Here is a 14071-nt window from a genome sequence, read left to right as displayed (position 1 = left end):
CTCGAGTAAAAATCAAGTATAGAATACATTCGATCGTTTGTGTCCGTGTTCAAAAGGATTTTTAATCTTGAGAGAAAACGATATCGAGTCAGGTTATGTCGAGTCAGGTTTCATTGAAATCTTTCGCAGTGGCATTTCATTCGAAAAAATTATACATCATTTTTATGACGTTCCTTCGAATTTTATAAAATCATGTAAACTTTTAACTGACAAATATCGTAGGTGCACTGGCAATAACATGTTACAACGTACGTTGTATACAAGCGAATGTATGATAAGACCGTGTTTATCGTCTCATTATTGGTTCGCAGTTGTGTAAGTTTGCTAAATCGTTCTTGTTTCGATATTTCAATATCGAGCATTTCAGTTTGTATTATTTTCGGATTTACGCCCGTATCGGTAGTAGACGACGATATGTTAATGCGGTAGAATTTTCGATCGACCAATCGATGTTTAATTGATATCCTTTAATTTTCAGAAAGCATACTCTAAACTGTCACAGAATGAAGCCGGCCCTGTTCTCAGTTTTGTGCGAAATCAAGGAGAAAACAGGTGAGTTTTATTACCTCTTACGTGATTTAGATCAATATTTATCGATACATATATAGGATGTTGCATTTAAAGCAGGCCATCTGAATGGTATCAATGTGTAAATACATACATCGCAAGTAACGTTCGTATCTTAGCCATTTTCGAAGTTTCAAAAACTGCTGTTTTTTCCACATAAATTCAAATAATCGAAACTTTAGTAAAAGTAACTTTTGTTATTATTGTTATTACACGACGTTTGTGTCGTGCGATCCACGTGAAAATCCAAACTGATATCGGTATTCATCGTCTGATGAAAATCACGATAAATAACCGTCGATTAAATACATGTTACCTAAGATAAGAAAACACTCCATAAAAGTACGGACGATCACCTCGTAACTCGCGCGCTTTGCTACGGTGCTTCGCATGCGAGTTCTAAACAATCCGAGAAATTCCTAGAAAGAGATCCCTATCTAAACGAGAAGGAGAGAAAGAGAGAGAGAGAGAAGGAGGGAGTCAGATAGAGAAAAGAGTCAGTCTGTTGATACGTTTTCGGCGTGTGGTGCAGTGTCGTCTACCCTGCAGGGTCGACCCCTGCGCCCATTCGAAACTCGTAAACATAATTTTTATGCGATGTTTGGATTACTTTTACGCGCGGATCAAGAGACCACGAAACGCGCAATTATTTTTGGGGTACGAGGGGTGGCTGGCGCGATTCGAACTGTCTCAGGGGGTGAAGAGTAGAGACCATGAGAGGGGGATGGTTGAGGTGGAGGAGGTGTGTGGGTCGGCTACCCCAAAAGTAGTTTCTGCCTGGTCGTTTGATGGGGGTGGTGGGGCCACCACGCCCCTCATGCTAAGCCACCCTCTTTCACGTCCTTCCGCCGTAAGTATATGTGTATATCTACACATTTTTCTTTCTCGTTTTCTCACTTTCGCGCGGCCTACCAGTTTCTCCCTTTCTCGCGAGGAGGGTAGTATTGTGCTGTTCAACGGTTCGACGTCGACGACATTCCACGTACGGTGTCCGTTGTATACCTTTCTTCGATAAAATTCAAGAAAGAGGTATCACCGGCGGTGGCCACGAAACGATGCTCTTTTCAGAAGTTTTTCGATTTGTTTCTGCTACCGTTCACGCAAATAATATTCGTCACATTGTAAAAATGAACAAACACCACACTCAAGGCTGTCGTAATTGTCGACCGTGTAACAACTGTTTGTATTTTTTTTTATAAATACTTTTCTCTCGATGGAGTACGACGCAAAAAATGTCACTCGGTTGTTTTGCATTGACGTTACTACATCTAGATGAGAACGGTTGACAAAACAGAGAAGTACATTTGGCCGGGCTTGAATGGCTACCCTTAATCACATTCGTGAAAGAGCTCTTTCGATGGCTGATACAGAAAGTGAAACAGAGAGTCGAGAGCGTAAAGAGGATTAACGTAAACAAAAAAAAGCGTCAAAGTATGATGAGCGCACTCAAGAGGATGAGTCGTTTTAATGGTCCTATATTCTTTATGAGTCGTGTTAAGTATACACGCGCGTTCTCCCTCAGACATACATGGACGACTGTGTACGTATACCAGCGTAGGTCAGACGAAGGTACCGAGAAAAATGTACAGGGTAGCGTAGAACAAACGGCGGAGGGATGAAGAGAGAGAGAGAGAGGGATAGAAAGAGGCAAGGCTTGTAGTAGAGTTTATGGGCAATGGCTGACGAGGCAGTGAAAAAGTACTAAAACCAAGAGGAGCAGATAAACGCTATGTTAAGCAGACCGTTTTACCAGCCATTTAATATAATCGGCTCTCTCGCGGAGCTCGGATAACTTCGGATCAGGGCCGTACCAAGTCAGATTTCCCCCCATTCGACAGCTTTTTTTTGCTCTCCTTTATTCGTAACCAATAAGAGTCTCGCGGCAGCTTGTGCCGTACCATTTCGAATGCTACGTTTCATTTTCCGTCGCGCTCATCGAGCGAATCAACATTTTTTCTCTATCTTCGCTCGTTCGCACCTTCTAAAGCGATCCGGAACGCGTTTAAACGTGTCATACCCGTATCGAGACTGGAAACGAATCGTTTCTCTCTTACTTAGGCTAACCGGGGGATCTACTTCTAATGAACCACGCTTTCCCATTTGAATATCTCCTATCGTGATTGATAGCCTCGGTAGGTTAGTCTCGAAGCGACGACGATTTGTCACGGTCATCCGAAACGGCTACACTCCTCGAAACGTGGTGATCTTCGAAAACCTGTTTTGGACAACCCCGTTTAGACCGATTTCCCATGGGACGTACGAAGATCCCGTAGGGTAGCAGAAAGAGAGAGAGAGAGAGGGAGAGGTTGAAATCCGCGGGATTTCTCTAGCCCGCCTTTCAACCAACCCCTAATCCGTTTTTTCTTCTTCGTCGTCGCTCGGAGATCTTTTCTTTGGATAGTTCTTCACAGCGGTGGTATAAGTATAATCGTCGACGCCATATACTCGTGGCTTCCTAAAAATAATCTAGTGGCTATCGACGTGATCCCAACGCGGGAGGCTCGACAACAATTTCGGAGTGTAACATTTTTTTCTGTTGATAAAATATTCCAAATTCTTCAAACTGGATTTACATCGAGATAGCGCGGAATGAAACGCGAACGTTGGTACGGGAGTTGGTCCCCGATTCTACCACTGGACTAAATTCGAAAATAGTAGATAGTTAATTCGTAGGAGGGATCGCGTGTTCCCGTGTAATTAATCAAAGACCGGTCGCTATCGATTGCTAGCTCGGTTGTCCGATTGGCGGTTAACTTTATTTATTGTTTGTCAGCGCGCGTAACGTACGAGAGTTTCGAAATGTAACTTGACTGCGATCGGTTATGCAGAGCTCTCTCTCTCTCTCTCTCTCTCTCTCTGCATCCCTGCCCCCGCTAGCCCCGCCTCCCTGTCAACTCTTTCCCTATCTCTTTCGATTTATCGTCATTTAATTAAACCGACACGGAGACTGCGTCGCATCGACGCGGCCAGCACCCGCGTTACTCTCGATTCCGTATTTCTGAAACGATGCTGCCCGCGGTCGTGTTCCGCCGTAACAATTAAAAATCCATACTCGATTTGGCCGGGTTCCAGCGGTAATCCTGTTTTATTTCGCACACCCACCACTGTAAGTGTTTTCGCGGGTAAACCTTCGGTCCACGCCACACCGCCTACCTACAGGCCACCCTCTAATCTTTAATTCGAATCGGCCAGTACATCGCTCGCCGCGTGATACACGAAACGTTGCCCAGCGAATCGATAGCGTTCCTCTCAACTTTTCTCGCTCGTCGTTCGTCAACCTTCTGCAGGGATAAAAATATTCCGTGTAAAAATAGCTTTACACAAGGAAGAGGCAGCTTTCCTCGCTCATTCACTACTTTAACGTAGCACGAAGCCGTGTTTGAAGGACCTACGCGGTCGTTCCAATTTTACCGATACGTTCGACGAATAATTACCGGGCGAGCGTAACAATATTCCTAATGTACATCGTATTCTCATAAGAGTAAACTGTATGTTCTAACGTTAATTAGTCGACGCGCACTTCAATTAAGGCTTGCGCAACTGTTCCGCATATTTGTTTGTCTCACGCGATTCTGCACGCGAGTTACACCGGCTACATTATAGAGATTCAACCGTAGCGTTTTTTCTCTACGCATACAAAAATTCATTCCCGTTTTTTTTTTTTTTTGCACACTTTCGCATCCTTTCTCGCATGTGCGTGACAACCTATCCATGCTAGGAATATATTCAGCCTTTTACAATCTTTCCAATTTCTGTTCATTTGTTCGTTCGTTAATGCTTAATTAGCACGAGTCGAGTTCGTATACGGTATATGACGAAAAAAAGATAATGCAGGATTAACAGCCGTACGACATTACGTGTAAATTTGTTTCGAGTAATTGAGAAAAAAGGGGGGATGAATGAAAATGTGGATAGCGTAAAGGAATTACCTGCTCGTAGCTGCATCGAGAAACGCGAAATCTTCTTCCAGTTCCGATATGACTGCGACCAATTGCAATTACCAGCGCTCATATTAATGATTCGTAATGTGTCTTCGTCACAGAGACAGCCGCTAAATGAAGTATCGCGTTTGAAGAATTAATAATGTAATTAACTCGTTTGATGTAATACGTGTGGTGCATTCTGATTTAACGCGCTGTACCCTGTAATCTGATTTACGGAAGTTATATCGCGGATCGGGATTAAAATATTCCCGCGTCCGCGCGATTCCTGTTATCTGATCGCAATTCGTTTTATAATTCGGCCGGAGAAATTTTCCGGTGCCGCGGAGCCCCTCTAATTATTTCCATCGGCCGTTCCGTCCAGATTTTTCCTCGCGCCTGACTACGTATGGCGGCATTAACGCGTCACCGATCGCCTGTACGCACTTGTGCGTTTCGTTCAACCGTGATCTCGTTTTATTCCTTAATCGCGCTTCGAACGCGAGATGATCGGACCTCGAACTCGAGTGTAACGCGAAAATCGAACGAAATCAGCGCAATCGAGCGTGTTTAAATCGGCGAGATTCGACCGGCGATTCCGTGGTTGGCGGAACGTGCAAAAGGTAGCGTCGGTTTTCCAAGAGATGACGCTTCTCATCCCGACCCCAGTTGGAATGTCGTTCCCCTAGCTTCGATTTCCTTTTCTTCTTCTTCTTCTTCTTCTTCTTCTCCTCCTCCTTCTTCTTCCTCTTTTCGTCCGTTTCTCCTCTTCTTCTCCCTCCTCTTCATTCGCGGTCCTCGCATGCAGATGGGTTCGAGCAACCAAGGTGAACCGGCCTTTCTGCTCTCCCTCTTTCTCTCTCTCTCTCTCTCTCTCTCTTCCCCTCTCTCCCTGTCTCTCGCTCTTCCTTTAGGTTGAAACTTCTTCGACTCGACTAACGAGATTTGTCCGATTCCAGCCTGTCGTATTGTGCACTGATTTATTACGAAAAGTTTTTAAGGTTGCACCGAGTGTATCCGTGGAGCGTCGAGGCGCGAGAGCTTTTACGTACCATCGGGACGATTCGAGATAGTTCCCGCTGCCACGGGAAAACCCCATCGCGCGTTTATCCGTCGCTTCTCTACGCCCTGGCGGATCGTCGAACAGCAACGTTCCGGTTCACGATTAGCGAAGCTCGTCAAGCGGTGATCGGCCGAATCAGATGGAAAATACATCAAACGGTGGTACTCGCGACGCGATACAATACTAGGTCGTAACTGCGCGAAAGTAGTCTCTAGATATAGTCGCCTCGATACATTGTATATTTATAGGCGAAGATAAAAGCTTATTGCATTATCAGGCAATAACGTTACCGTAATGCTTTGTCGTAGATAAGGTACACGTGTATTTGTTAACGAGGATAGACGTAGGCGTTATTGTTCGGTAATGAAAGAAAAGGAGGGAGTAAAGAGCGAAAGGAAAAAAGAACCGAGAGAACTCGAAAATACGTGGACGAGATAACCTTGCGTCGTTTGGTATTTTTGGAACGGTCTTACGTCCAACAATCGTCGACGGGGAAACTTCGATTTCGTTCGAGGGCGTAATGGGAAAAAAGCGGTGGAGGAAGACGCGGTACCGAACCGAGCGAGCGGCACTCGCCTGGAGTAATGATACCGGGGGAACAAAAGAAAATCCAAGAGAAACGAACAGGCATTGTGCTGTCAAGTCGTACACGACAGTTACACCGGCTGTCCCGTTAACGGACTTGCACTTAAGTCGCTTTAATTGCGCGGAGTTACTGACCGGAAGTCGTCGTTATGGTCATCGCCCCCGCGGAGGGATCCGCGTTCACCCTTTCGCAATCTGATCGATAAGCGATCCCGATCCCAACCTCGGTACACGCCGCGCTGAATCTACAATTAACGCGTTCTTTGCGTACACGGCGCGTTGCGAAACTTTGCGCTCCGCGCGAGCGTTTGATCGCAATACCAGGTGCGCGTAAATCTGAGCAAACGTCGCGACGAACCGTCCTTCGAATTTTCAAGTCGTTCGAATAATAACGAGCGATACTACACTTTTATCGTCCCGTTACCACCGTTACACACTCGATACGGACGTAATTATGTATCTTTATCGCGCTCGAGCTAAGTGTTCCGCCGCTGTTAACTCCGTCATCGTATCGACGTATTCCAATTCCATCGAATTTCCGTCGTCGAGCACGCCGCGAGTGAAACGGGCGTAGGAGGGCTCCTGGACAGTTGGGTCTGGTTAGCCGAGCCGCGAGGCGAAAAACGCGAAAGGGTTCGGAAAAATAAACAAGATCCACTTGGGTCGTCGTACCGCTTGATAAATATCTGCCGGCGCGAGAGGCCCCTTTTGCGGAATTCATCGTGCGTCGTGTTCGCGAGTGTGTCCCCGTGAATGTATCGGCCGGCACGCGTGTGTGGCGTAGGGAGTCGATTTAACAAACCATACGTTACGCCACGATAAAATCTCGCAAACCTATAAACTTCGGACTCGAGCTAGGTGCGGGTACGTTATATCATAAAAATCCAGTAAAATAAGCTCGTAAACCGAAAGACAGAGAAAAAGAGAGAGAGAGAGAGAGAGAGAGAGAGAGAGAGGGAGAGAGAAAGGCGGGAAAAGAGGGAAGGAGAACAAGCGGCAGGAGTAGTGGCATGTCCGCGGTGCAATATACTCTCTTTTCTGCTCGCGTGTACGTGCTCTCACGTGTTTCACCATGCGCCTCCGTGTGCACGTCAACTGCGCGACCCACACGCGCATCTAATTCTCGAAACTCCGCTCTTCGACGGTGATAATTAATCCGCGGTGTGTTTAGGTAGTACACCATAGACGCGCGTACCCTTTTTCCCTTGGAGCTGCTCCTCTCCAGAGTTCAAGACCCGTGAACTCGATAACGCCGGAAACTTTGGGTCGCGGATACGCTTCCCACGTACACGCGCGTACGTTCTAACGGTGTAAAGGAAAAAGCCCGGTGAAAACTTGCGTTCGCTGGCAAGAAAATACGAGTAGGTGTTGGGCGGCGTCCACTTTTTACAGGAGCGCCTCCGTTTACGTTTATCCTGATTATCTCGCTCGCGTACACCCGAGACGTTACGTCCTCTCTGGTAAGTTTGCCGCGGATCTATATAGACGGGGAGAAGAACGATCTTTCGAGAGTCTAATTGGAAGACTCTCGAGGGCTAGCGTCGGCTCCGGTGTAGTACGTACACCGGACGTCGGTATTCTCTTAATCGTATGGTAATTCTATGGAGATTGCACGAGGCGAGGAGAAGCTCGTACCGTGGATCGTTAGGCCCTTTTCGTTCCCGATGGAATATAACTTTGCCCTTCTCTTCCTTTTTTCTTCGATTCACCTCGGGACGCTCGTTCTTCGGATTCTAATCAGTTTCTCTTTACCTGTCGTCGGTCTCCACGCTCGGACCATCTCTCGATCGACGATACCTACGTGTGCACGGTATGGGTAGTAAATTGGGTTCGCGTGTACCATTTCCTGAAGTCGCGTTTAAAAAAAAACAAAAATAATCGCGATTTCCTTGGAGGTAACTTGGAATCGTAGTTTGTCCGGCGTCCCCTCGCGTCGTTCGAGGGGTTGGATTCGAGATGACGGGTGAATGGCGTGCTACCCTCGGGTATAACAATAAACGCGCGGTTCTTTGTATGAAATAAGTGTCTTGTTTTGGCGTGGAAAAACCGTGCGCCCGTGGCATAGCAAGCAGAGGCCGTACGGTCGTGTAACGCGCGTATGTAGGTAGGTACGTCGTTACGTGCCGCACATACGGCTGCAACCGTTATCGTTAATTTAATTCCATTTCAATTCCATCGGAGTACAAGATGACAAGAGAGTGACAGCTCGTCCTTGAGCGGAACATCGTACGTACCGGCGTCGGAAAAGCGTATCAGGATAATTTTATCGCGGGACCAATTGCTCGCGTGTGCGCCGTAGACAAGCATCACGATCGGTATCGCTTCGCACGCGTTCGTTGGTTGCTCGTCAATCGAGGATCGTTCGACCGGATTCGGATTCGGGTGCCCGTTTATCCGCGGTTCGCGGTTCTTTCGCGCGATCGTGCCGCGCGTTATCTTATTAACGCGGTACCGATATCGGACGGAGGTAGCGGTTAGATGGTACGTGACTGGCGGACAGAGAGTTCCGCGAACGCTCGAGTTGGGAATAGGGAATGGAAGCAGGCCGCGGGGTTGGTGCGCATCGGGTGTCGGCTTCTAGCCGCACGCATGTCGAATATCCGCGAAAGAGACGACGGTGAATATCGAACGGCACGTAAAGGGCATAGATCAGCAAAGAGAGGAGGCGCACCAACAGGCGCGCGGCGTGTATACGCGAGAATAAAGGAGAGAAAAAAAGAGGAGCCGACGGAGGGACAGGGAGAAACACGAAGGAGCTTCCATCTCCGGCTCTGGAGATTTCATTAAAATTCATGAACCGTGCGCGACTTGCGCCTCTTCGTGGTGGTCTTTGAGTTTTGCGCGTTACGAAGAAGCGGCCCGGGCAGATCCAGCGTCGGCGAACCACCGTAGTCACCGTAGCCACCGGAGAGAAGAACCGTGGATGCGGACGGGGGTTGGGGATGTGGGGCGGTGCGGCTGGGCGCGCGGAACGAGGAAGAGAGCAACGTTAGCTATGAATAATACAGGGAACTTCTAATTGCGCGAGACAAAACTCGGTTGTTGGAAAGTTTCGTAGCCAGTGCCGGCGACGACCAGAAACTTTCTCAACTCGAGCTAAACTTACCGCTTGTTTCTACCGACCCTCCATATACGCGGCTCTCTGTCTCGTCGGAAGTCAGCTACGGCGAATCTCCTCTTCGACTTTTCCCGCGACCCATCTCCCCCCCGCATTGGCCGCTCCGCCGAAATTTCTTCCCGTCGACGTGACTCGGTTGCTCCCCAAAACTCCGCGATACGCTTGATCCGCGAAACGTGCGGGGGGAAAGCCATTCGCAACGTTTTTAGTAGGCGCGCGATCAACATTTTATCCTCGAGCGATGATCCAAGTGATTACTTGCCGGGGATCGTTTGTCTCTAGCGAACGAGAGACAGAGGGAGAGAGAGAGAGAGAGAGAGAGAGAAAGTCGTACGGAGAGGGGCAGAGATAAACGGGGACAGTCGTTTCGGTTTCTATTCCTCTCTTTTTCCCCGTCGTACCGTTCACATAGAGGTGCTGGCAATGAGAAGAGGGATATCGTTTCCGCGGGGGAGGGTGTGTTCAACCCCCGTACTCAGGGGTGGCTGTAACGTCGCTCGTAAAAACACCGTAAACTCGACAGCAACAGGTCCCGTGTGTCTGGTACAGAAACGGCAGCCGCGCTCGAATATGACGTTTCGAGTGCACGCGGGGCGCCTCGTCCCCGTATCACGGCCCTGGCTTAATTCCGCGCCGCTATCGCGAGCAATTTTCTATCCGCGCGGTGTTGGCCGCGCGAAAACCACGATAGCGGAACGAAATCGTTGCCAGTCGCCAAATTTTATCTATCCGGATAAATATTGCGCCATACATCGCGCGAAAAGAACCCGAACGTATCCGACGATATCAGTTAACGCGTCGGCGAACGCGACGCGAACGCGACGCGAACGGTTGGTTAATTTCATTTTCGTCTCGGATCGTTCGCGTTGCGAAACGTCCGTGTTGGTATTACAGTGGAGTCGACGAGCGAGTCACGAGTCCCGATTGTACTTTGTAATCCGTCGATTTGAATACGCTGTATCGTTGATCCAATAGCCGGGGAGAGCCGGTTGTTACAGGGGAGAGCCAGCCGCGGAGCCTTCTCCCGTAGCGAGAATTTTCGCGACGAACGATTTCGAATTCTCGACGCGTAAAGAGTCTGCGGCATCCTGGCTGCATGCATTATGCATACACAGCGATGCCAGAAGAAAAATGTCTCCGCAGCCGCGAAAGAGGGTTGCGTTTACGTGCGCGACGCTTCTTCTACCTGCGTCGTCTACCTGCAGGCGAACCACCCGCTCGTTCCTCGCGCGGCGGACGCTAATTTTTAATATCATCCGGCACGCTTACTTCCCGGTAACGAGCATGAATTTTTCCTCGTTCCCGTAATCGCGGCTCGTTCGCCCGCGATTGCGAAAGATTCTATTTGAATCGGCGTAATCGCGCGTACCTGATTTCGATAAGAATTAAATTGATTGTTGCCACCGGAAAGTTGGTAAGGTTATCGCATTTCCATCGGCGGTTAATCGCAACGGGGCGAGGTAAATTGAAAAATTGCTCGGCTGTGAGATTCCCGTGGATTAACGTGCATTTCGTAGCGACGGTGTCCCGGCCTCGATACTTCCACAATGGTTTTTCGACGATTTGATATCGAGCGCCTTTGCCCTCCCCTTCGATGAACGGCTGGCGGGGATGAAGCTGAGCCGGCAGTGGCGTCGGTCCACCCTTCCTCAGGGACGGATTACCCTCTCTAGTCTCTCTAGAAGCCATGCCTGATCTCTATGGCTCCATTAGAGCCTCCGCCAAGGACCATATTATCCGATTTTCTTTTCCTTCCTATTTGTATAATCAATGGCCGTCGGAAAAGAACGCGGCCGCTTTGGATCGCGTCGAATTCCGCGGGACGTTAATAAAACGGTTAGTAACGATGCAATTTCGGTGTAGCCGGGGACACACGCGAACGAGGTGGACGCCAGTCCGTGTCTCTGCGTTCAGGAATCTTGTTCGCTTTTTAATTCTTCCGGACGAAACGAGTTTTCGAGAGCGAAGTTTCGCGATGGTTTATAGATAGCGCGGATAACGAGATTGTCCCTCGGGGCGAAGTTTTTTATCACCGATACGTTTAGAGTGTGGGTTCGACGGTGTTAGGCGCGCAAGAGACACCGAGGGGTCCGTCTCGTTAGTTAGTTGGTCGAGCCGAGTCGAAGCGAGACGGAAAGGTGAGGGGTGGTTTTTCGAATGGTGATGCACCGACGCGAGCTGTGCGTTTATGACGCCCACGGGAGCCACCGGCATGAAAATGAAACGCGAAAGAGTCCTCCGTATCCTGTCCATCCGTGAAAAGGGATACTGGTCGGCTGCGTGGAAAATTTCAGACCGCGACGGACTCTCCGGCTCTCGTGATCCTACCGGTTGTAAAGCTTATCGTAAAGATCGTGCAAAGTCTCTTTCGCGCTTAATCCGATTTCATTCGTTAATCAAATTGCATAAGAGTAACGTATCTGAAGTTCTTCTCGCGTGCGGTCGAACGGTGTTAGAAAAATTTCATTTATATTTGGGAATTTGAAATAGAAAATTCTACATCGACGGTCGCACGTTTTTTGCGAACCGCGCACACGCGCAAAAACCGTACCCCGTGCATGTGAATACGCTCCGGAGATTTTCCAGGCCAAGTGTCACCGCGTTGTTCGTAGGATGCACACACCATAGATCATGGTGTTTTCAACGCCCACAATCGTGGCCACGCACACGTATATACGCCCGTGCAGATGGGAACGCGTCGACTGAGTTATTTTCTGACCATTGCCTCTCCTCGTTCACATACGAACCACTCGGTGTACAGTTTGGGCGCATCGCGTGTATGTATGGGAAGCGTACAGTCCGATTCACGAGTTGACAAACGTCAAAGATGTTGTGTTTAGAGAGGGATCTCGAATCCCTAAAGGCGCTCGATATCGATCCCATTCGGGGTAAATTTGATGGCTGTCCGCCGCTGCGTCGTCGAACAATATTTTAGAAAAAAACATCATTTGAGAATGGTGCCGATCTTGCACGTTTGGAGGACCAGCAACGGGTTATCCGTTTCTCTTATCGTAATAAAAAACTCTCGCGCAAACATATATCGGTAGTCGAACAAAACGTTGAAGGGAAATTAGATCGAACGCAAGCAGTAAAAATATTTCGCTGTAGATTTTACGTTAAACTCGAGCGAAGATCCTTGGAGGATGCATCGAAATCCGATCGAGTGTAATTTTTGAATCACCCTGTGCCTACGATGGATACATAAACAGTAGCCCGACAGCGTGGTGCACGGGCATACATTTGAACGACGTTGCGACACACGCACGAGTCCTCGTCTAGGAACACGAACGCAGACGCTCACCTATACCGGGTGGCTCGAAAGCGGTAGTGGTCGACGCGAGAGCCACTCGATCAATACGCCACGTTGCCTCCTGCGCCTCCACCCCCAGGAACCTCGGTCTACCTCTGTCGCCTCTCGCCCTCCTCTCGCCCATAGCTGGCTAACCCTCCCTCCTCCACCTTCTCCTCCTCTTCCTCCTCCTCTTCCTTCTGCTCGATATGCTGCTCGCCCCTACCTCTCGGAAAAGGAACGACGGAGGAAATATTCTCTCCTCCTTTCTCTCTCTCTCTGCCCTCTGAACGAGAACCTCCGAAGGAAATACTCCGCAGCTCAGCAGGATTTTTCCAGCCAGGAAATAACAAATATGCACTTCTACGAGGAACGAGCAGATTTTAATGCGAAATTCATGGGACGTCGCGAACGATTCGTATTTAACGGAACGCGGGACAAACGAGCCGAAAGTGGATACACAGGATATATCGCAGGAATTAACCCTTGAACTTTTGTTGCCTTCCTCGAGAAATTTTTCCGTCCTTCGTCCCGGTTTCAGAGCAAGCTCGTCGTTCGCTCGAGAACGATCCCGCTGTTTCCGCGGCGATTTAAAATCTATTTAAGCACGCTCGATTCGTATCAGAAGTTTACTCCCTCGTGCGCCCGTTTCGGATCGTTGCGAGCAGATTAAGGCCTTGGTGACCCCTACGATGGAGGTTGCCGTTCGGTTTTCCAGTCAGGCCATCGAGACGAGAGATGAATGATTCACACGCCAGTGTGTAACCGCGCTCGCGAAAACTGGTTTACCGATTTCTCGCGGACGCTCAGTCGTCCCTGGAATAAACCAGGTTATAGAGTCATTAGGCATTATAGACCACGAGGTTGCTAGACTTTACGTTGCACCGGGGTGTACACCACTGTTGCCTCTTGTCAGCTTCGTTCGATCGATTACCATTCCCGTTGAATTTTACAACAGGTTTAAGTATAAATCGACTGCTATTTTTATACGTTCCACTTACGTGCCGTACCCATTCCGTTGCCGGTTAATAACAACGTTTCTTTCTCTGCCATTCCGGCTACCTCTGTAACCGGTACCGAAATTTTATTGGCTCGAAAGCTCGTTGGGGGAAATTCATTCGAACGCGCATTAAATAAGATCTTTTCGCGAAAGGAACAAACGGCACGTCGTACGTTTCGCCCACCTTCCCGAACAAGAAACGTAACAACGACCGGGGGGGAAACGATAACTCGTAGCTTTGCTTTTTATAAACGATACGTCCAGTGTATCGCATTAAAAAAAAAATAAAAAAATAAAAAATAGAGGGTGGGTGGATATTATGGTCGAGAGAAACGAAACAAGAGCAAAGAGTAATGGGCTTCCACTAGACGGAATACGGTCCTGACCGTGCGTGCACAGGGCTGTTTCTACCCTTACGGACGAGAGCGTGTACGACGGCCGGAGGGTGGGATGGGGTGTACACATTCGGTACACCTGTGCTGTATATTGCGGAAAAGCCGGACTTGCCAGGCAATAAGAATTTCTTTCT

General features: G+C 48.7%; 1 protein-coding gene across 5 annotated transcripts in view; it reads left to right on the top strand.

The window, feature by feature from the left end:
* The window catches only part of Exd (PBX homeobox extradenticle), a 37469-nt gene that overhangs the window by 1414 nt on the left and 21984 nt on the right, over nt 1–14071 (top strand). For all 5 annotated transcript variants that reach the window (XM_076900112.1, XM_076900110.1, XM_076900108.1 and 2 more), the window contains exon 2: nt 479–552. In XM_076900112.1, coding sequence (XP_076756227.1) covers nt 479–552 — 74 coding nt within the window. The remainder of the gene's footprint in view (nt 1–478; nt 553–14071) is intronic.

The sequence above is a fragment of the Xylocopa sonorina genome, chromosome 8 (assembly GCF_050948175.1).
Source record: "Xylocopa sonorina isolate GNS202 chromosome 8, iyXylSono1_principal, whole genome shotgun sequence".
In the NCBI taxonomy this organism is placed as follows: domain Eukaryota; kingdom Metazoa; phylum Arthropoda; class Insecta; order Hymenoptera; family Apidae; genus Xylocopa; species Xylocopa sonorina.
Note: the sequence above shows the minus strand (reverse complement) of the source record. Positions and strands in the feature narration are given on the sequence as shown.